Here is a 24,456-nt window from a genome sequence, read left to right as displayed (position 1 = left end):
TATATTGTCGCTCTTGGACTTTCTGCGCGACATTGTAAAAAGCGAGAGGAATTCTTACAGACAATTATGGTGCATATATAATATATAGATATAGATAATTCTTGCACAGGTTCGTTGGGGTCGGGTGAAGCTGGGAAACAACAAAAGTGCTACGTGAAAGTGGGAAGAAGACGCAGAAATATTTGTGGCACTTTTGTTGTTGCCTCAGGTTATATTTATAAAATTTCACCTCAAGAACGGCTGATCATCAAGCGCTCGAGAGTCGGGCAGAGAAAAACATTCATTTTCACTTCTGGCACGCTCGCGAGTGGACGTGCGGACCGATACGCCGATAATAGCAATAGCTATAGCCCAGTTCGATTCCCATCCACCTATATCCACATATATACTCGTATATCTATACAGTGTATATAGGAGGAGATCTTTCACCTGTCGCGCAGTGCGTGAGGGTGCGACACATCCTGTCCAAAAAGCACCAGTAATCGCGACGCGAGTGTTGGTTTAAGCCAAGGAGAATACGCAGCGAAGCTCAGTTTGAAAGTGAAGTCAGTGAAAGTCCTTTTGCCGCGAAGGCATGCGAATAAATTTGCAAGAGTTTCGCGACCCATCAGGAAATAGAAGAAACCAACGCAAGTGAGTCGAACGGGGTGGAGGATACGTCCTCATTTTAAACTCGTTTTTGGAAACGCATTCAAATGGAGATGAGCTCGACGCATTCAATGGTTGCTGATTATGTAAAAAAACAGGCGAGAAAACGGCGAAAGGCGTGAGAATCTCGGCGAGAGAAGGAGCTTGTGAAAATGTCACCTGGCAGGAAATTCGGCTTTTTCAACAACCCACCGTGTGCACACACTCCCACACTCGTGAAAAGCTGTCAAAATTATTTTCATCTTCTTCGGCTTCGCGTTCAAAATTTATTAACACATTTTGACATAATCATGTATACAAATATATGTTGATGAGGATCTGTTATACGCTATATTATATGTGTGTGTGGGTGCATATCTCATCAGAAAGCATGGCAATAATTTGCCCACACACACATTCACGCACACAGAGACGCACATTGCTCATACGCCGCGTTGCTGCCTTATTTTTAGTTCGATTCAATCAGCGACATTTTCAGAGATTTTCTATTTCCATTTCTGCTGTTTGTGTTTGTCTTTTGCCCGCTGCTCGCTTATCATTGATTGCTTTGTTTGCTTTTGTTTCGGTTTCGGTTTTGCTTGTTCCTGCTCCTTCTCCCATTCTCGCTTTCCATTTGAAATGTTTGCGGTGTGCTTAGTCTTATTTATTTTTATTTTCACACCTCTCACACAAAACAATTAATTTCTCGTTTCGAAATATAAAAATAATACGGAAGATTAAGTGAGAGAGGCGTCTGCGGGTTTGAATTTATGTGCCGCCTGAAAGTAGGCAACCGTTTTTTTCAGTTTTCCTTTTAGTCTTATTGCGAGCACTCGGCTCTTTTCATCTCACTTCATCTCCCCCCAAAACACCACCTCCAACCCAACTCAACCCCATCCATCCTTCGCTCTTTTCGAGTGTGCTTCAGCTGGGCGGAAGTTCAAGGTCGCTGGCAGCATTAAAGAAGTGCCATTGCAGTTCCCTGGCAATAGATATCCACATGAACTAGTTTTGATTCGAATTTACTGGCCAACTTTTGCCACTTAAATTAACAACTGCTAGAAAGTAGCGAGCTGGCTACTTTAAAGTAAAGTAAAGACTTAAGATATGGTAATGATGTTACATTTTCTGTTTATTGGCTTAATAAATTATCCATTAATTTTTAATAATGACATAAAGTTTAAAACCTATTGCTTAAATTGGTATTTTTGCTTTAACAGACAATTAGCAATAATTTAATGAAGTATGTCTGAGAACTGTAAATAACAGATTGCTTTCAATTATTTGAAGTTTTTAAGTTAATTGCTGCCTAAATAGTCGTTTGCTGAATTATGTATTATGTTTGTACATTGCGATATTTAGTTATTTCTACGAATAAAATCAACTATAATCGGATCATTAAATTGGTTTTCCATTGTTTAATTGTTTCCTTTGGTTTGAAAGGAACTCGGACACGGCGAGTTAATTAAAATGATCTACCTTCGCAGCCATATGGTCGACCCCAGCTGATTATTCATTAACCTGGTCAAGAGTGTGTGGACCACCAAGGAGCTTATCTGTCGCAGTGCACAATAAGCGAACCTCAAGCGCATTCCGAACTTCATTATCTTCGACTGTCAACCGCGCCCAATCGAATCCCATTCAATCCCATTCAATACCATTCCATCGCATACCATACCATCCCAAGCAATGTATTTCCAACTTTCACCGCCCACCATCATCATTGTTTTGCGTGCCGCAGCCTTTGAGGCAGTGTAATTAAGTTGGCATGATGCGGCTTATGCGCAGCGTGTTAATGGCCAGGTAAATGGCTACTCGACCCCGTCTCCCAATTCAGCGAAATCGAGCTAACCAATAAATGGCGGCCAGTTCAATCGGTGTCGCCAGGTTGTCTCTCTCATTTCGCTGCTGTTTCCTGTTGAGCTCTGGCCAAAAACCCCATCGATTACTCATCAAATTTGGCACTGACAATTGCCTTTACCTCTAAATTTAATATATATTTTCTTTTTAATTTCAGCCAGCAGAGTTAACAGCCAAAGGAGCAGGCCCCTTTCAAGGGCGCCTCGGATAGCCAAGTAGAAAATACGAAGAAACAACACCACTTGGAAACGTAAGTTATCACCGCAGAAATTGGAACGTCACAATACTTTGTAGTTATTCTAGTATTCCTTTGGGTGTGCAGCTAAAGTTTCGAAAAGTTTCGATTGCATCTGCTTCTCTGTCTGCTCCGTTTATTTATAGCCCAAAAATACAGTGCAAAATACAGTTTTCTTTTTTTCTTTGCTTTTGGCCTAGGAGTGCAGGCTGCAGTCTGTGAATTCCGGGCTAGTGAGTTCTATTTTCGGTATATTCCCAAAGGGAGATGAAAAGATATGGTACAGAGCCGGAGCAGCGAAGTTCTGACCTTGAGAAGCATGCACAGAAAAAAACAATACTTTGGCAAAAGTGAAAATTGCATCCATCGTGAAGTTTTAATTGTAAAAGTGTGAAAGTTATTCAAATGATTTCTAATGTGCCAAATGGGACAACAATATAAGCAACTAACAAAATAGTTTGTTCACTTAATTTTAGCAGTTGAAAAGTTGTGACTTAAAAGAGCTTATGCAATTATATTTAATTAATAGATATAGATAGATATGTAACATATTTTGAATATGCTACTTGACAAAATCATAATTGCAACTTTTAGAGACAACTTTTTGAATGGAATATGAAATGGCTTACTGCTACTTAAGTTAGCGAAAACTTCTGATGGAAGTATCAACTTTTCACTTGGCACTGAGAAATGTTTTACTAGTTTGACGGAACAGGCGAATTCGAGCGATGTTCGCTCCAATTTTCAATGAAATTTATTTTTAGGGCCCGTTACAGCGAGATACACAAAATAGACACACAAATAGCCCAGCAATGAGATATAGATGGAAAATGCCGGCGTGCGTCCGAATGAGAAAATCAGCTCAGTTGATGACGTCAAGAGGGTGCGTGGCATGTATTCGTACGAAATGGAAATGGAGGAAAATCTTTTTGGTTAAGCCAATAAGTAGCCGATGTCCAGGTTGGAGGCGAGAAAAGGGAACTCCATTTGGAAGTAACATGCAGTGCGAAGTACTCATTTGTATCTTTGTATCTCATTAATGGTGCTGCAGCCACACTATAGATATACAGATACATACGCACGCATGCCAAGAATATATTTTTGCGTTTGTGTCTTTTTGGTTCTGACGATCGCGCATTTTGTTTTGTTTCGCTCTCTGGCGATATATAGACGGTATATATCTGCAGATACACAGCGAAATCGGGAGAGAATGCCGCAGATTGTATATATTTAAAATATTGTAGACTGCTCAGCTCGTGTGCTTGGCAATTTTCACTTGCCATCAGTCGCTTTTTACATTTCCAATCGAATTCTACTAGGCCCTGTTGCCCAGCAAAAACTTAAAAAAAAAGAAATATAAGAAAAAATCTAAACGAAATCGTACCGAATTAGATATACTGAAAGTAAAGTAAGGCGAACGGAAAACGATTGTACTCATTAAATGAAAGTGCCCCAAAAACGAGTGAAAAAGGACTGAGTTTTAAGGATTCTCGCATTGCCAAAACCAATTGCATTTTATGATTGCCTTCGAGTGCCGCTTTGACAGCAACAGCAAGGATTGCCAAATAGTTTCCCATTTCAATTGGTAAGTTGTTGAGGTTTCTGTGTATTTCCACTTTTTTTTTTTTGTGTGAATTCTGCTCAGTTTTGGCTGACCCAAATTTCATCGAATTCATTTCAATATTGTTGTGCTGATTTCAATTTTCAGTTCTCAGTGCTTTGCGTTGATGATTTTCTGTCACCAACTGTCAACAGCGCGTAAAGTTTGACCCATTTTAGTTTTTCACATTTGGCAAAATCACTTTCCCAGGGTCAAGTGATTCGTTTCCGTTTCCTGTTCGCCATTTACTGTTTCCTGCCGCATAACTCGACTTAATTTTAACCCCCGTCAAGGTTAATGATTTTCTCGTGCTCTTTTTTCCTGTAAACAAAACATTGAACAACTGTCGCCGTCAATTTGGCATTTGAATGAAGGCAAAGAGCCGTGCGAACATTCAAAGGAAACCAGAAAACACAGATTTCAGCTTCAAGAGCATTTAACATTTTCACGGATAATTGGTTTGGTATTTCTGAAAATCACTCACACAGCCTGCGAATGCATTCAGCACTATACTTATACGAGTATATGTATGAACGAACCTGCAGAACCAGCTGAATGACCTCTCCTCCCGTTAAATGAAAATGTAAAACGGGGTGGCTGGATTTTGGTAGTTATGCCACCTTCTGGTGGCTTTCATTATGCTGGCGAGCAGCTTTCGCTATTCATTTTAATCCTTTCAGCAGCGATTCACAAATGCAATGGCTAAATTAGTTTCGCCACACACACACTGCACTTTGGTCGAAACCAGAAAAAGGACCTGCACTTTCTGAAAGGACCACCCGTTTTGCCTTTATTTACCACGCACAATTTCAGAGGACGACAGAATTTCTATTCAATTTGATTTTAAGCGCATTTTCCAGTTAATTGCACGTTGTTCGCATATGTCGTACATACATATATCCACTTTTTGCGATAGCCTCATTGTGAACTTTTGGCCGCATTAAATGGATGCTTTAAATATCCGAAACCAAACCGAGCCAAACACGACAATAATGGCAAACAGGCGCTCGACAATTAGCGGTGGGCATCATGGACATCACGGTACCACGACTCCATGGCTACATCCTCATCCGCCCACACTTCGAGTTTATTTACGAGCAGGAAGTGCGCATTGCTTCGCGTTTTTGTGCGCGACACACGCGGCGTATACGCGATGCATATTGCCAGCAACGGCGAAATCGTATTTATATTTATACTATACCTCATATACGCGGCTGCTGCCTGCTTTTCTTCCCTCTTAATACGAAATGTGTGTCATTTTTATTATTAAAATCTCAACTGCGGCCAGCAATGTTCCCTTTTCCAAATGTGAGAAAAATATTGCAGAGTGCTGAGAAAATGTTGCAAGTAGCTTATGAAATTGTGCAATGGAAACTGATTTAAATACATGATTTATTGCCGCAGACAAGTTTACTCGTAGTAAGAGGGTTTTGTTTAGGGTCGTTTTCTAGTTGAACTCTATTTCAATCAGATTGGCTATTAAACATGAATTTCGTACTGAAAGATACTTACTTAGAATCCATTTGTAAACTTCCTTTCGAATACAACTAACGTATACAATTTTTTTACAAAAAATTCATATTCATTTATTCAACGATATAAAACAAACAGAAAATTGGAATTTGCCAAAGAAATGAATATTCATCTGCTGATTTATATAGTTTATTTTTATTTTCACGTCATGGATATAGTAAACATCATAAAAGTGAATCGTTTAATGCAAATATTTGTGGTCTGTTGCAGTGAATCATGTTGCACGTTTAACATTGTGAATCAGCAATTAAAATGGTTTAATAAATGCAATTACCTTATTATCCATTCCATTCGCCAAATTCCCAAGGTCCTTTAAACGTATGTACTTCTCATTATTTAATGAAAATGTTGACTGGCATTCAAAAGAAGTCAAAAGTCATGTGCAGCGAAATTAGGGATACACAACGTACAGAGCATTTTCATCTGAGAGCTTTGCTTTTCATTTGCTGATGAGGGGCAAAACGTGGGTGGATGGGTGGGAAAACATCTGATACTGTTGAGCATCTCGGTTTCGTCTAAATAAACTTGTCAGATCCGCTTTTAATGAAGCAGCCATAAGCAGATTTGTGGCTTAGTGTATTTACCCGGGCCAAATGAAGCCGGCTCGCGACTTACGACAACGAAATGGTCAATTTATTGTATGACATTTGGGTTCTGGCTTTCAGTCCCGTGCCGTTGCGTTGTCGTGTTCATTCAAATGCAAGAATTTCGTGGCAATCGGATTCATCCTGCTTTTCTCGATTTTTGCGACTTTTATTCTCTTCTTTTTTTTTGTATTTTTTTTTGTGGCGAGGCTTACCGGCTGACAGACGGTCTGTCGTCTTATGATGATGAGCTTAGGAAGGGCCAGGGAGTCCTGAATTTATAATGATATGAATATCAAATTGACAGCGCCTTTTGCGGTCTAATCGAATCAGCTATAATGAGTGTTTTGCATTTGTCTAACCCACCCCATACCCGATTTTGATTTCCCATTTTCATGTCAGTGAGCCATGGAGCAATTCGAGCAGCTGCTGACGTGCTGCGTCTGCCTGGACAGGTACCGGATCCCCAAGCTGCTGCCATGCCAGCACTCCTTCTGCATGGAGCCCTGCATGGAGGGACTGGTGGACTATGTGCGACGCCAGGTAAGCCCATCATCATTAATCATCCCACTGTGCGGATGCATTGTGTGCGAGCGGCAATTTGGTTATTGCCGTCGACGTCACACATCGCTGATGTACACTGCGAAAAATTGCGTATTGCCAAGAAAAAGCACTATTATGAAAGTTTATGTTAAGGCTAAGAAGATAATTGATATGCTAGCAAATCGAATTTATTTACTCATATTGTATTTTAGCAATATTACGTTCATAAAGTTGCTACAGTGTAACTGCTTAAGCTGAAATCTCACATGGGAAATGAGGGAAAATAAAATGGGTGGAAAAACAAAGAGGCGCCCAACAAGACGCCCCCGAAAATGTTGTATTTATCTTGTTGCTTGCGGCGCATTTGCGTAGATATCTTGTTGAAAAATTATATAGAAAGGCGTGCATATGTATATATATATACACACATACAAACATATGTAGGCTCGAATGAACCCACAGTTGTACGAAAGTGTGTATCTGTGTGCCGCGCTACTTATAGAGCGCCTCAGTCTGCGTGTATTTATAAATTTTGTTTTGGCTTTTGGCCAGCGCCACGCAAATAATTGGAAAGCATTTTCATTGTGTTGGCCAAACTCAAGAAAAATGCTATCCAAAAATAATGTTAATAAAGGGGAAATCACTGACTGCAATACCTGTCATGCGAATGAAAGAGCCATAACTGAAATGGATCTTTATGGCAAAATTGAGATGACAGGATATGAAAAGCGCACTCAAGATGCCTGCACATGCAACTAACGAAATGTGAAAGGTTTTTAAAGTTGCGAACAATTCGTATATATACAGAACAATGAAGTTTAATAGTTGGCTCAGGGTAATGCAATTTAAATTCAAAGCAGCTTAATGCCAAAAGCCCGGTGCTCAACAGTGTTTCAATTACCTTAAAAGGGATTTAGCGTTAAATTAGCGCCTTCGGGCAATTATATACCCTTGAGTAATAACACCATTGCTGCGAATCATTTAGGTGAAATGCCCGGAATGTCGTGCCGAACACCGGATACCCTACAATGGCGTCCAGGCCTTCCCAACGAATGTCACCCTACAACGGTTCCTCGAGCTGCACATCGAAATCACCGGAGAGCTGCCCGACCCCACTTCAGGTAAATATGTTTCCTTTATTTTTCATATTTCTTATTTTATTTGGTAAATGCCAGAAACAATGCAAATTTCTCCCTTTGGTAATAAATATTAAATATTGGCTGGCAAATTCCGACTGGCATACATATTAGTTAGCAAACAAAAAAAAAACGCTGAATGCACAAAGGCAAAGGGCAAACAAAAATGTTATTAATAAAAAGTATTGCCTTGTAGTCATTGTTGTAACTTTAATTAAATTCCACTAAATACAACGAGCGGAAAATTTGCGAGGAATGCCGATGGAAATCAAGGCCGAAAAACTATCATTTGCCATTATGTTTGGCTTTCCAATTAAAAAGTCAGACGCTCTCGCCATCAGATAGCAATTAAAACTAAGCAAAACCAAATTGATTTCGTTTGAGAAATTTGCATTTGGCCAAAACCAATTGGTGGAACAACCACCTCTTAGGCATGACTACGCAATTCCATCTGACAAAACTTGATGGTGGTGTGTAAATATGCAAATGGCTTGCAACTTTTGAGCTGCAATCAGGATCAAGTGTTAGTTAATAAGGCAGACAAAGTTCTTAGCTTAACTGTCGCACAGAAAGAAAATGAGGTAAATACGATATATACGATATATCTCAAAATAGTTAAATGTCATTAAACTAAGACATAGGTTTTAGTTTGAAGGAATATTAGATACAATTGATTAATCGTGTTTATTGATCCAGTTCGTTAGTAGAGAAAATGTTTACTGTGCATACGAAACTCTTCTTTTTTGTACTCTTGCTGCACAAATTTCCTAAGCTATGCAAATGTGTGAAACAAAGGAATCCTTTTCATGTTATGGATATAGCAAAGGACAACGAGCACTCGTACAACTTTCATGTGGAATTTGCAAATTCACTTTTCCATATGATTACATGAGAAAATACAGTAGCCAACTATTGGCACAAGGCACTCCCTTCCATCTGCCCTTCCACCAGTTTATTGTCAACCAGGAGGACGAGAAATCTGGGAAAGCAACTGGGGGGTGTTCATCAGGCACTGCCAATGCCAGCAATTGATGCAGAAAAGTTTACTTTTTCAAGCTGTGAGTTCAGCAGCAGGACGACATCTACATCTTCATCGCCATGTTTGCATTGCAGCTCCATTGCTGAGGCTCGTTATTTGCATTGCCCCACTGAAGGCATCCTGTAGTCGACGAGCCACAGGATCCTTTGCCAAGAGATGTGACCCCCTTCGAACGGAAGGCTCACCGAAAACATCTTACAAAAATCCGAGTTTCCTACAATTTTTTTAAATTTATCAGAGCTTAAAAGATATAGTGTTAAATTCCAAGTAATTATAATATTAACCCCCTTTTTTTGGGGACTAAAACAATAGTTCTTGAAGTTTCAAAACTATTTTTTGTCATACAAAGAATTCTTAAAGTCCTGGTTTTGTCCTTGTTGATCAGGAAAGTTGTCGCAGTGCAGAGATATGCACTCGAGTATAGCTGCATAACTGGCGCTTAGGTGCAGTTGATTTCGTGCTCTTGAAATCGCATTAGTGAATGCAACAGACATCCGCCTCGACATTTACTCACACCTCACACCCTCCATTCCGCCTGGCATCCGTGGCATGTGGCAAGATTGTTGCCAAGAGTGCAAATTGATGAGCTGCTGCTACTGCTGCCGCCGGCATACTTGGCATTTTATTGTCCAACCCAAGTGGGCGGAAAGTCATTTGTGATGCCCCTTTTTTGTGTGGAGTGTATTTTTTGGCAGTCAGGTGTGATAAGTAATTGTGTTCTTCCCCCTTCGCCTCTTGCAGGTCAAATTATGGAGCGTTGCGGCGTTTGCTCGGAAAAAGCCTATCTGTCCCATTGTGCACACTGCGAGAAAAAGATCTGCGAGGACTGCAAAAGCGCCCACATGGACATTCTGCGACGTGAGATCACGCGATTCAACTCACAGGTGAGAATTCGATCGCAGCTACTTAAAATCGGCTTAACTTACATTTATCCATTGAATGTCCTTAGATCCGTCGCAGTTTGCACCGACTGCAGGACTCGCTGGCGATCATCGAGAAGAACACCATGAGTCTGCAGACAAACGCCATCAGTGTGACGGAGGAGATCGATGAGATCTACCAGCGGATCACCAAGGCGATTAAGGATCGTTCCGACCAGCTGAAGGGCGAGATCGATCGCTATTTGGCCGTGGAGCTGCGCAATCTGACCACCTTAAAGGAGAATCTCGATCTGGAAATCACGAACATCACCAGCAACTGCGACACGGTGGACAAGTACATGAACGAGACCGTGGAGTGGGACGATTGCGAGCTGATGGACACCAAGGAGATCTTCCTGAAGACGGTCGAGTTCCTGCGTCACTTCGAGTACGAGAATAACGACTACAGTCGACGAGTGCGGTTCCTGGTCTCCATAGATCCCAACCAGCTGGTTATGAACCTGGCCACCTTCGGTGACCTGAATATAGCGCCTCATTCGACGCCAAGTGGCGGTTCGGTTAGCAGTTCCCACCTGGCACCGCCCAGTGCTCTGCAGCCGGGCTTGATGCGTTCGAAGAGCGACCACCGCCTGGCCACCCAGTTCCGCCAGCAGGAGGAGCGCAGTGGCTACAACGATGAGCCCGTTCTGGGCGGTCGCAAGTTCGGCGAACGGCCGCAGCGCAGCGCCACCCAGGCGAACAACGACCGCTATGGACGCAGTGGTGGCGACTACGACTATGAGAACGACTACGACAACGATGGTTCTTCGGGCAGGGCGGGCAAGTCATCCCGCTTCCGCTCGCGATTCGTGAGATCCCACCAGAACGACGACTCCGACAGTGAACAGCAACAACAGCAGCGGCAGCAGGAGCTCAAGGAGCGCAAGGATCGCGTCCTGGACAGCGAGGATGTATCCCGCGGCCAGTTGAGCGGCATCATCCGTTTGAGCGACTGTTCGCGCGTTGTCCAGCGTTTGGCCGATATTGGCAAGGAGAAGAAGGAGAAGAAATCCGATGCCGCTGCCGCAGCTCAAGCGGCCGTTCAAGCCGCCATTCAGGCCCAAAAGGCGGCCATGCAACGGCAGCAGCAGAAGAATCAGCAGACCGCCGCCGCCGCCGACGAGGAGGAGCTGGCACGCCAGAAGCGCAAGAATGCCGGCTCATCATCGACAGGTGGAGCAGCTACATCGACGTCCAGTGGCGGTGGCGACACCGCCAGCGATCAGCGGGTGGCAGCTCTGAAGAATCGTGGAGGCGAGGAGAGTGATGGCAGCTCCAACCAGGCGGCATCTCCAGTGCGTAGTAGTGCGGCATCCACGACGCGAGCCGAGGTAAGTGTGAATGAGGCAAATACAGAAGAAGAAGGCGTGGCCAGTGAAAGCAGTGACAGCGATGAAGAGGATGAGGATGTAGAGGAGGAAGACGAAGACGAAGACGAGGACGAAGAAGAAGAGGAGGAGGATGATGAGGAGGAGGGTGAACAACAAGTAGAACAATCTGTGGAAGAAACTGGTAGGGAATTGCTTAACCTCCCGGAAGAATCACTGCAACCGACCTCTTCTGAAGCAACAGAGGAGGAAGAATCCTCATCCGAGTACGAAGAGGTAACAGCCACCGATAGTGAAGAAGAGCAGGAAGAAGGTGAAGGAAGAGTAATCGAGATAGAGAGTCAGAATTTGCCAGTGATCAATGTACTTCCGCCCGAGAATGGCATTGCCCAGAAAGTCGAAGAAAACCCAGTGGACCACATAAGCCATCAGGAGCTGGTGGTAGAAACAGACAAATCTACAGAAGAAAGTCCAGAAGAAGAGGAAGAGGAGGAGTACACAGAAGAGGAGATTGAGGTCACGGATGAGGATGAATAGGAGGATTGAATTGGGTTACAGAACCAGAATAACACAATAGTAGGTCAAGGTCACAAGCTTTAAGGTCCGTTTAATATTCATATCAAAATACATATATACTAGGTAAGAAAGTATACACTTTAAGAAAAGGAAGTCACTTTCGTGTAGGTAGTTACAAATTACTGTGTAGACTGTACAGTAGGGATCGCTGTCACTGTAGCCTGCTCAGTATTTTACCCTTGTGTTGTGCAAACTCCCGCCGAAAAGAACTTTAAACGATAATTGCGTATACGCCATGTGTGCTTCGTTCTTTATTTGTGCTCCATCGTTCACACTTCCCCTCCGCTCCGTAAGTGTTATCCTGTTTTTTTTGTCGATCCTGTCGAAGGAGCAACCTAACTAAACTGTTCATCGTTACGTTTACTGTTAATCTAACCTAACCAAAAGCATTTCCTCCGAACTTGTCCCATTTCGTTTGGTTTTTATTTATTTTGATTTACGCAACTGGTTTTCTGTTCTTGTTATTTTATGTGTACGTTAAGTTCCAAGTCATTATTTATTTACTATGATTGTTTATTATTATTTCCATTTCGTTTACTTACGTTTATTGTCTTGTGAGCGCCTTTCACCTAATGCTGTTTTGGGTCTGAACCTTTTGCCCCCACTAAGTAATCGTAATCTGAATGCAATGCAGGGTAAAGTTTCGACCCAAAGCTCGGACATCAGAATTGTACAATATTGTATAAAAATACTATATGGATATACATATATATTTTTTATTTATGTAGTTTAACAACCTTTACCTTAACGTTAGTTAGAGACTGCACAAAAATTAAAAGCAAATAAAGCAAACAGAAATTACAAAATTCCTTTGATGTAACATTTATTTTCTTTCGAATCTTTCTTTTTCTCCCTCTTTCTCTCTATCTATATCTATCTATCTGTCTATCTTTCTATCTATGTTTATATCTACATATCTCTGCAAATCACTCTTGCAAGTGGAGAACCGATGTGGTAGTGATGTTAATTTGCTTAAATGTTACTAAATTTCTTTGGCAAATGGTGTCGAGCTGAATAAATCGCAGACCCTGATCAACAAGATATACATCTCTTGGTTTTTTTCCCAATATATTATTTGCTCCCGTTCTCATTATAACGAAAACTTTTTCAACCATTCTTTTTATTTTCGTTGCCGTATTGTTGGTTTACAATTTCTGATGTCCGCTGTAAATATTTCTGTTGTGTATGTATTTCTTTACCCGCCTCCAATATCCCACCACCCTCTTTTTTTCGCCTGTCATGCATTCTCACATTGTTGCCACGCCCCCCTTCCCAGGCAGCCGCCCCCCGAAAATGGCTGATAGAGTCGGGTTCAATGGCGAATATTTCACCATCATGCGAGTGTCAGCGATGCTGCTGCTTCCGTCAGTTTAACAATGTTTCCAATGTTGCCAGTGTGTGCGTGTGTATCTATGTGAATGAATGTGAATACCACACACTACCATGCATATACGTACATATGTACATATATACAGGGAGTTGTGCTTTAGTGACATATGCGCGGTTGCTGCATATTTGTCTTGTCTCTGGCATTTGCTGAATGGGAATAGGAAAAGGTTGTCTGATCAATTAGAAGCACATCAAAGGAAGTGGATGAAATATAAAACGTAATGAAAACGCTCGAATTGTATTTCTTCGATTTCAAAATGTTCTATGCTCCGAAGTAAGAGCATCTATAGATGTGGCCAAGCAAAATATTGCGAAATAATTTAATTGAAACAAAGCTTGGGGCAACTTTAAATTAAACAAATTTATTCAGTAAATTTGTTTTTCTAAGTCACTCTATAAACGTTTATAATTCAACTTAAAGCTTTCACTTAGTATTTCAAATGCTCAGATTAAATTTCAGGTTTTGTGAAAATTGAAATTTATTGTTTAAGTAAATATTACCTCTAAATTATTATACCGTGAGTTTTGAGTGATAGTTGCGACTGGGAGGCTCCCTGTAAATCCCCTTTTCACTAGATACCCGCCCATCAGCAATCCACATCTCAGCATCGTCATTTCTATTTCTCTATCTTTAAATCTCTCTATTTCGCATCCGCATCGCATTCGTTACTCGTTCCGTCGCTTGCCAAAACCGAAATCGAACTAACTCAGACCGCGAGCGCCACAGACTCTGATGCAACTCCCACTCCTACAATCCAACAGTCGAAGCCGCCCGTTTCCGCCCAGGTGGCAGCGGTCAAGAAGACCCAAAGATCCGGCAGCAGTGACAGCAGTGCCTCCACCGAGAGCTCAGCTAGTTCGGCGGCAGCAGCGGCTGTGGCAGCCACATCCACATCCACATCCGCATCCGCAACTGCGGCAGCACCTGCAACATCCAGCAGCAATTCGACGAGCCAAAATGCCAAGGCGCCCAGTTCGTCCAGGTATTCCACAGCCAGAGATGCCACGGCAGTGCCGGAAAAGAAGCCCTTTGTGAGCCGCTTCCTGCCACAACATAGCACCGCCAATGCCACCAATGGCTCGGCGGACAAGAAGAAGGCGGAGTCCAGTTCTAGCAGCGAGGAGGAGACCAGCTCGGAGTCCGAATCCGAATCGGAACCGGAGACCAAGGCGAAGAGCAGTGCCGCCAGCAGCAGCACCAATACCAAGTCCACGCCCAGCAGCGCCGCCAGCTCAACCACGGCAGCCAGTAGCTCCACCACTGGTGGTGGTTCCTACCGGGATCGCCTGGAGGCACGGCGCGCGTCCCGCGATGATAGCTCATCGACGGCGGCGGGGCGCAGTAGCTATGCCACGCCCTCCAGCAGCGGCTATGGGAGTGGCAGCGGCACCACCGGCGGACGCACACGAGCGGTACCAGCGCCACATCACACGAGTGAGAGCGAGGATCGCTATGGAAGCGGCACCGGAAGCAGGTATTTCCACACAACATTCTATTCCTTTAAAACAAAAAAAAAGTCTAGCGTTTTTTCGTGATTTCGTAGTTTCTATAACCGACTAATTTGCATGTTTAATGAGGTTCAAATAATGTGAAAAAGCATCTGGTTATCCGCACAGAGGATAAAAACTTTCACAGGTTTTGCGGCACTTTCCTTTTTGTGAAAGTATGCCAGACACTACTTCCTTAATAAATCTCTGGGCAGATAAAAACAAATTTTCCTTTACTTATTATCCGCATAAAGTACAAAAAGTATAGTTTTAGAAACTTATGAATTTTTTCTTCTCTGTGTAATAGCTCAGTAGCTGTCGCTCTGAAACAAAAAGTAAAAGATACATATCGGATGGGCATGGAAAATAAATTGTGTGTCAAATATTGCAGTTCGGTAATTAATTGCCTCGTTGTTCGCCACACTAATTGAATTACCTGTAAAAAATAAAAGGCCTGCTATTAATTTACACTTTGAACTAGGTAATCAGTTGCAGAGTCGCTTTAATCTTTAATACGGATAAGCTTTAATGGATAATTGTGTTTGGTTTGGTTTCGGATTGGTTACCCCAACGAGTTCCATGCGTTTTATTGAGTACTTCTAAGACTTTCTTTTGTATCCCCTTGTATCTCACTGCTGCAGCTTTGTACAAGTGCTCCGTGCTGGCATTAACATGGCATTGGCCACTTTGTTGCTCATACGCCTTGTGTGGCGTCTAATTGTCAAGTTCATAACCTTCACATAGCAAACGACAAACACACACATACGCACACAAGCACAACATCCAATTCCCAGTTAGATAAACACAAACACACACAAGCACACACAGTACACACCGTTCTATCACTCTCTTTCTCTTTTGTGTTCTCTATACAATGATCTTTGCAGTGTACTGCCCTTTAGCATACCGTACATAAGCAGACCCAGCCGGGCTCGCTACCGAAAGCGACTTGCCGATGTCTAGCCCGATATATATATATATATACTATATACACTATATGTGAAACTCAGGCAAAAGCGACTCCGAATTCAATGCAATTCATAGTTCAATTGTTTGTTAACCCATAACGATGAATGCGTTTTGAAATATGTCCTAAAGTACCAAGATCCCTCGCCTAACCCATACCCACTAAGCCAACCAACTCATGTTGAACGAGTGCTTTAGTGCTTACCCACCCTATTGATTATATATTTGAATGTTAGCTGAAAATAAAATTGAACAAGTTCGCCAACTTCGGAGTACTGGGAGTCACCTTCAATGGGCAAACAGATTCGTGATGATGGTGCCTTTCAGAAAGAGCCACTCAAAGGCTGGAAATTAACTTTACTTCTCGCTTTCCCATCCGTCCATCCGTCCGCTTTTCTGTTTTTCCGCCTTTATGTCTCTCTGTCAATACCCTTTTCAAAGGGATCAATTGCGAACGGTTCAGGCCCAATGCGATGCGATGCGAGTCCTTTGTGCCTGGGCGACAAAAACTTCTTTAATTTTACTTTTGCACGACAACAATCACCGAACCAGAACCCTTTTTCTTCTGAAACAAATCTAGCGTAATGTAATTACAACAGTCCTTCGCACCCCTCCACCAATTTCGCACCCTATCCCCACTGCCACTTCCCCACTACCCCACTTCCCCATCCCCCTAATCACTCTCACTCGCTCTTACTTCCTGGGAACAATGCGATAAATTGTTATTTGCCATCAGTCCGAGTAGCAGCATATATACTTGTATATATACATTTTGCAGGAGTCATCCGTCAGTCTGCCGTATTTACCCTAGGTGTTTGTTCAGTCAGACTAAAGCTGGATTTATGCTTTCAGCCACATAAAAATGCTGTTTTAATTGTGCAACTTAGAGCTCAAATTTGTACCAAAATTCCTCAAAAGAACCAATCAAAATCAATATCAATGCCACGCAAATCCGATTAAAAAGGTTTTTCAAATGCGCACCTAGTGATTTTATTGTGGAAGTATCTAACTAGTATCATATGTGGAAATACGATTTAAATCATTTGTTGAAATGTTTCGTATTCATTTCAATTTTAGTATTTTAATGATTTTATTTAGAGATTTAGAGACACTTATTACGGAATTAAATCCTATACAAATGCTAGCCTCTCATCGTGTTTTATGTTAAGTAATAAACCGAATTCATTTAACTCTTATATATACAAGCTTTGACTACCCAGCATGTGTTCACAGTTTTTATGATAAGTACACGCAGTAAAATAAAGGCAATATTTAATATTAGGCAGCAGGTATCGAATGAACGTCGCATTCGAGTACATAACTTCCAATTGTGTAAGCTATTTTTTATCGCTGGCAATTAAACAATGTAAACAGCGAGTCACTGGCAAATTTCAGTGATTTTTTTCAAGTAAAGCAAGCTGCAGCAAAAAGTGTTGCCTACTTTTTTGGGCTTCTGACGATAATGCCTGTTGCTTTTGCTGTTTTCACCCTATTTTGCGCTGCCTTTCTGCACTCGTACTCGTACTCACCTAGATTTAAGCATTTAATTTATGTTCTTTATCCGTGCAACGGTACTCGTTGATATTTTTGTAGTAGTTGTTGCTTTTTGTGTTTCGTAACCCGCCCAACCACCCAGCAACATAAAAACATAAAAACACACACACACACAGACAAGGACGCCTTTTGGCGCCATAATTTCACGTACTTAACCGAACTTTTCCCCAACTACTTTGTTTAACTTTCGATAATGCGAAATGTGTATTTAATTATAAACTTTGTGCTCGGGTTTTGCGATATTTAATAGAATTTAATGGCCAATAAATGCGAACTACACACACAACTCTAGACACGGACCTGACCTAGTTAAAAGTTAGTTAATTAAGCGGGATTAGTCTTAATTGAAAAACGAGTAAAGAGACACACAGCAACAGCTACGGCAAAGGCATAAGCAAAAGCAAAAGCAAAAGCACACATCTACTAAGTTAAAAGACTGTTGAAAATTACGTATACAACACCAAAAGACGTAGGATCAATCCAAACCAAGAACCAAAAACCAAAAAACCAGAAAACCAAAAACCGAACCGAATCAACATATTTGCAGCTACACAAGCCGCTTTCTAAACAAGAGCAAGAGCAGCGCCATTGTAACGCAACCCTCGCTATCCACGCCCACCGCCTCCTTTGATGAGGACGCCACCGGAACCGGCGACGACTCGGACAGTCGCTATGGAACGGGCCGCTCCAGGTACTTGGCCATGAAGGAGCGACGCACCCGACTGGCGCGCAGCCGCTCGTCCCATCAGTTTGGCAACGATGACGAGGATCTGGATGAGCCGGTGTCCCCCACCACGGTCTCGCCGTCCGCTTACCTGGCCTCAAGGTGCGCGTGAGACACCAGATCTTTCAGCTAAACTCCTGACCAATGCCCCCCGCCCCCGCCCCCCAGCTATTTGGGCTCCGTACTCAGGCTGGCAAAACGTATCCCCAAACAAAAGTGATCCCACAAAACAAGTGCTTGTTTTCAGGATCTATGTATGTAGTAGTTGCGGATGCAGTTTGTTTGCCTGAGTTCAGAGCCTTAAATTGTACATAGGTGATTTATCGGCTGTACAAATAGTTATTTTAATAGCCGCCGATAGTATTTTGTCGTGCGCTGGGCGCTTTCATTGTGCGTGTGTGCTGTCCCCCGGTTTATATTTGTATTTTTTTTCTACCACTTAAATTACAAATTTACTTTTACATTTGATTTTTATCGTTTTTTCTATTTTTAAGTTGAGTTTTGTGCGTGCCACGTCCGAAGTTCGCCACGTTTTGTTCTCGTTCATGTTGCACTCTAGACTAATTCAACTTTTTAGATTTACTTTTTGGTTTCTTTTATTTTCTGTACTTTTTTTGTTTCTATTAGTCATTCACCTGTGGTTAAGAAGAAAACAAAATTCTGCGCGTTCTTAAATTAACCGAAATTAACCGGAATTCCATCTAGAAGTTTCCCCTTCTCAGAATCTCTCTGTACATGCGCAGCACTAATTATCATGCACCAGTCTCATGCCGATCAGTTAACTGAGAAAGGAGTTGCTTTTTAGGAATTAGGAATTCAATTTATTTATAAATAAATAATTTTTTATCCTGTCACAAATTGCGGTAGAAGAAATAAGCTCTAAATTCCCTGTTTAGTATCATTTAAAAATAATATAATTGGTAAACTATACTTGTAAAGGCACTAAACCTTGGGAAGCTGTCCTTAATCCCACTTAAGTATTATTATTATGACTGCAGCTCCTTTTCTCAGTTGAAAGCGCCTCATCCAATTCAAAATCAGTCAGCGCACTTAGTACCACTCCATCTCCATCTCCATCATCCCCAATGCCTGTGGGCTCGTCCCCGGAACCATGTGCTAAATATCCAAAATGCCCTTTCAGGTACAGCGGCTATGGCAGCAGTGACCTGTCCCGCAGCCGCTCCTCCCACGCGCTGAAGTCGCGCGACAACTCACCGATCACCGATCGCGGAGCGGGATCGTCGCGGTCCAGCGGACTGGGCGGCAGCTCGGCGACGGACAGCAAGGACGGGGAGGCGCTGAGCTCGTGGGCGCGGTACCTGAAGAACAAGTACGGCAACAAGAGCAGCAAGGACTCGGCCGGCAGTAGCGGCAGTAGCGCACGCGATACGCACGCGGGCAGCTCGACGTCATCGGCGGCGGCGGCGGCGTCGTCCTCGCATGCGCACGGCTACGGAAGCGGTACGAGCGGCACCAGCGGACGGAGCACCGCCAGCGATGTGTCGCGGCGTCTCAGCCTGGGTTTGCCCCTGCGTCAGGCCAATGAGCTGGCCTCCTCCGACGATGACGGGTCAAAAAACGGGCTAGGCTCCCCTACGTCCCCTACGGTAGCAGCAGCAGTGGCAGCAGCCGGTATAACCGGAGCGGCAGGTACTATCCCTAAACAGGTGTACCTGCGCAAGCGCCAGCAGCTGTTCCAGCTGGGGGGCCGGGGGAGCGAGCCCGGATCCTTCACATGGCCACGCGGTTTGGCCGTCGGCCCCGACAATAGCATCGTGGTCGCCGACTCCAGCAATCACCGCGTCCAGGTCTTCGACTCCAATGGCATCTTTGTCAAGGAGTTTGGCGAGTACGGCAACGGCGAGGGCGAGTTCGACTGCCTCGCCGGCGTGGCCGTCAACCGCATCGGCCAGTACATCATAGCCGATAGGTAAGTTAAGGGGTAGCAAATAATATATTAACTGCAGCTTTAAATTTACTAGTAATTCATAAAATAGCTCTGACTTTTCCAAGTTAGGGTATGAAAAAGTAAAAAATTGATATTGGCTTGGCTACTTTGGCGATGGTACTTAATCTCCGAGTGGGTGAGCAGCTGCTGGTGGTCAGTCTGTGTTTTAATTAAGCCGAAACAAAGGCGAATGATTAATTCCAGGCTTCTAGCTCCTCCTCTAATTGGCAGGGCTAAGCGCATAATAGCCGCGTTAATGAGAAACATGTGCCGGGTTCAGTCGGGCGGAGTGCGAGTTTTTGACGCTCCTGCACATGTTATCTGCAACCTTTTTACGAGTGCTCCCGGTTGCGCCCAGCTAGCAGCAGTTTCCAGCTCCCCACATTCCACATCCCCAACTTTCCTACATTCCAGTTCCCAGATCCGATCACCCTGCCTCCGGCTGCCACTGTCATTGTTTGACGCAAAATCTCGTTAAGCGCCGAGAGCCGGGGTATCCTCATTGTGCGAGTCAACTTTGATTTTGCACGTTAAGCGGCTTAGACCTAAGCCCAACACCCATCAGCCCACGCTGAACAGCATCCAGTGGCATAGCCCACGGATGAAAACCAAATATCCACGTCCAACACCTTGGAATTCCAAGGCGTCGCTCTTTGGCTGGCAGCCCGCGAATCTTTTTTTTTTGGGGACCCGTCGTAATGAGATCTCTCTTTTGGCTCCGGTTCACAATTAACGTGGGGAATTCGCCGATTTGATGGCCCTATTAATTGGCCGGTTAATGTAAACGTGAAGAAAAATTGGGTACACGTATTGGTGGAATTCGGAGAGGGAAACAAGTTAAAAAGAACATACATTTATTGCTTATAATAATATTTTTTTAGTTATAAAACAAGCTTTCAGATACTTTAAAGCATAGTGTTGAGACTGGTTGACAGGTGTCTTAACTTTAATGAGGCACTATATATTGCAGGAAAATAAGCAAGTTCTCTCCGCTCTTTCTTTTCGATTGCAGATACAATCATCGCATACAAGTGCTCGATCCGCAAGGACGATTCCTGCGCGCCTTCGGTTCGCAGGGCACCGCAGATGGCAAATTCAATTATCCTTGGGGCGTAACAACCGATGCACTCGGCTTCATTTACGTGTGCGATAAGGAGAACCACAGAGTGCAGGTGAGGACGAAATGGAGGATGCACCCCATCCTTTTAGCAGCCTTTTTTCAGCTCGCCTCGCCATCTTCAGTCTCGATTTGCATGCAAATATTTATATATTCGGTGGGGCAGGTGCAAAAGTTTTGGGCGGCGGAGAGGCTTGAGCCTTGCCCAATTTGTCACACTCGAGCTGCACCATCCAGCCGCAATTTTCATGGGCTTAACTAGCATATATAAATATACATATATGTATATATATAAAAGAATTTTTGTGTACTTTGACTGCATGGTCCATCCTTTCGAGTGCTGCTGCCCATTTCAATTTGCAAACTTCGCATTCGTCAGGTTTTCCAATCCGATGGTTCCTTCGTTGGCAAATTCGGTTCCTGCGGCCGTGGCGAGGGACAACTTGAGCATCCGCATTATATAGCCGTATCGAACACGAATCGTGTGATTGTTTCCGATTCGAATAACCACAGGATTCAGGTGAGCCAATCGCATCCCCCACCCTCCTTTCAACCATTTGGCACTGGTTGCCTCTGTTTGCCATTTGGTCCCTTGGGCTTTTCATGCCTGTCTGGCCATGTGAACAATTTTAATTAAAATATGCTCACCATCGAGATTCTTTCGCAATTTATTTGAATTTCCTGCACCTTCCGTGCCTGTCACCTCTTTCCGTATCCGTATCCGCAGATTTTCGACGTAAACGGCAAGGTCCTGTCCACGGTGGGCGGCGAAGGATCCGACGATGGCCAGTTCAAGTTCCCACGGTAAGCAAATCGAATCACCATTTTTAATTGGCAAAGTCATAAGGTCTCCTTTCCTTCACAGCGGTGTGGCCGTGGACGATCAGGGCTACATATTCGTGGCCGATTCGGGCAATAATCGCATTCAGATCTTTAATCCGGATGGCAGTTTCCTGAAGACCTTCGGTTCCTGGGGCTCCGGCGATTCGGAGTTCAAAGGACTCGAGGGCGTGGCCATCATGTCCAACGGCAATATCTTGGTCTGCGATCGCGAGAATCACCGCGTCCAAGTCTTCTGATCGGAATCCACGAAAAACCAATCCAGGGAGAACCCTTTGCATTATCATCATCATGATTCGACCATTTTTATTTTGTCTTTAATTATGATTGGTTACGAAGTGCCAAAGCAATTAATGTCCCTCTTTCTACGCCTAGAAATTGTGTCAATTAGCAATGGAGGAAAAGCAGCAACAACAAAAAAAAAGAAACCGAAAAACTTTTATGTTAAACTAGAGGAAAAAAGAAAACTTTGAATAAAAAAGCGAAAACTCGACAGAGTTTGAGTGAATGAAATTTTCGTTTCCTTTTGGGCATATATATGTATGTATGTACGTACATTTTGAATGGGGGGCCCAACTGTTTATTGCTGCATTCAAGTATTCCCTAATTGAGATTTATCTGCGTGCAGCCCAACAATTTCCAAATCTGCCGTACGCCCCCCGGTTTTTCCTGCCCCCGGGGCACTTTATTAAATTAAGATGTTCTGTGCCAGCAAATTGCAAACTTTTTTCTGAGCTTTTCGCATAAACTATTTGCCTCCAACTGCCAACTGCCAGCTGCGTGTGGCGTGTGGCGTGTGTAACAACAACAAAAACTACATCAGTGGCAACCGAATTGGTAGCAGCAACTGTGGCAGCTACACTTACAGGATTTATATGTTGCCGCATAAATTTGTTTGCCGGCAAATGTTGCGCTTACGCCATGTATGTGGTACAAATGCTCCCACGCAAATATGTTAGATAAAAAAGGACAGGGAAGGCCCAAAGTCAGCTAAAAAACTCAGGCAGCTTAAATACTCTGCACATTTCATCACACAATTAAGAAAATTGTAGCTGGTTACAGCAAAAATCCGGAATAAATAACTATGTTATCATTTCTGAGTAATTTAATTATTCTTAGGTTCTTTCATTTAACAAAATATATGTTTAAATCTTTCTAGCATCATTATTTCTATATCTTTTATAATATTCAATTAATAATTAATTAAATTTCCAATTAACAGCTGGTGCAATATACCCATTTCTTAAAGTGCTCGCATATCCATCCTCCGCTTCTATCGTATTCACACTTTCCTCTTACAAATGACGCAAAATGTTGCCAGGATAAGTGAGTTTTATGTGATTAAAATGCATGTGAGTGCGAGTGGGTGGGTGTGCGTTCGAGTTGCGATGAAAGTTTATGGCTTACTTACTACAACTTATGGCGCCCTTCAACAGCTACATTACACCATTATCCTCTTTCCCCGCAATAAAATTCTTTGATTTGCAACAATTTGCAATTAACCTTTGATTGACTAGACGTACATTCTTTGATAAAGCCGGCAATTCCGCTTTATAACCAACCCTCTGGCCATTACCTTTGTAATGCGACAGTTTTGCCTTTCAATTAGTGTAACAATTTGCAGCATTTTAATCAACATTTCGCATCAATAGAAAAAGCGTGAAATTATGGGTGTGCTGTGGAATGTGTGTGTGTGTGTGCAACGCATGCAGAATTTAAAGCACAGAAATAATTTGTTAAAGTGCCTCGTAGTCAAGTTTCATGCTGGCTTTTTGCTTCTCCTCCCATATTCTACAATTTTATGGCCCGTATGGGCGTGGCAGCTGGCAGCTACAAGTAGCGACATTTTGGCAAATGTTACACAAAGGAAAAAGAATGCACACTAAAATGTAACAATTTAATACGAAAATGGGAAGTTGCTTAATTTATAAATCATATTTAAGAGGAACAAATTTTGTTCATATCTTATAATATTTTATTAAATTTCTTATCATTTTCTATATCACCTATGAACTGAAAAAAATATTCCTGTGTAGTTCCTTTCTACTACACAGTTTCATGGGCAAAATGATGACTTCGCTTTGGAGGGGAGTCAATTTTTATGAGTTGTAATTTTTGTTTGCCATATTTGCATGTGTCACGTGCCGTCAAACGAAATTTACAAATTTCATTTAAATTAACTATACGAGTGGGCGGGGCACTGGGCGTTTAATTGGAACACGTTTGACATCGGGCGATGCCGGCAACTTAGCTATTTAACGACGGCCAAAATGGCAGGGCCCATAAAAAGCGCTCCTGATGGCGTTGAGCGGCAAAACTTGGAGGGCCGTAAAGTATGCAGCGGCAAGCTGAAAACTTTCAATCGACAACGGGGCGGATGAGCGATTCTAAGCAACTTTTTGGGAAAAGCTTAATCTTTTTACTATCGCTGCGCAAAGTTGGACAAGTG

At 42.9% G+C, this 24,456-nt stretch overlaps 1 protein-coding gene across 10 annotated transcripts; it reads left to right on the top strand.

The window, feature by feature from the left end:
- Window positions 1-286: 286 nt before the first annotated feature.
- On the top strand, window positions 287-22,520 carry LOC120444387 (RING finger protein nhl-1). 10 transcript variants are annotated; one of them, XM_039623995.2, is made up of 14 exons: window positions 289-633; window positions 2,645-2,737; window positions 6,842-6,982; window positions 7,968-8,103; window positions 9,899-10,041; window positions 10,107-11,408; window positions 12,921-12,935; window positions 14,133-14,845; window positions 17,926-18,204; window positions 19,244-20,032; window positions 21,063-21,222; window positions 21,547-21,687; window positions 21,895-21,971; window positions 22,033-22,520. In XM_039623995.2, the coding sequence occupies exons 3-14, from the start codon at window positions 6,848-6,850 to the stop codon at window positions 22,244-22,246; spliced, it is 4,104 nt and encodes a 1,367-aa protein (XP_039479929.1). In that variant the 5' UTR covers window positions 289-633; window positions 2,645-2,737; window positions 6,842-6,847; the 3' UTR covers window positions 22,247-22,520. The 10 variants fall into 10 exon arrangements, with proteins under 10 accessions (XP_039479936.1, XP_039479935.1, XP_039479938.1 ...); XM_039623998.2 differs by lacking the exon at window positions 12,921-12,935 and having other exon boundaries at window positions 10,107-11,372; XM_039623997.2 differs by lacking the exon at window positions 12,921-12,935.
- Window positions 22,521-24,456: the final 1,936 nt, after the last annotated feature.

Source organism: Drosophila santomea, chromosome 2R (assembly GCF_016746245.2).
Source record: "Drosophila santomea strain STO CAGO 1482 chromosome 2R, Prin_Dsan_1.1, whole genome shotgun sequence".
Taxonomy (NCBI): domain Eukaryota; kingdom Metazoa; phylum Arthropoda; class Insecta; order Diptera; family Drosophilidae; genus Drosophila; species Drosophila santomea.
This window is presented reverse-complemented; position numbering and strand designations above follow the sequence as displayed.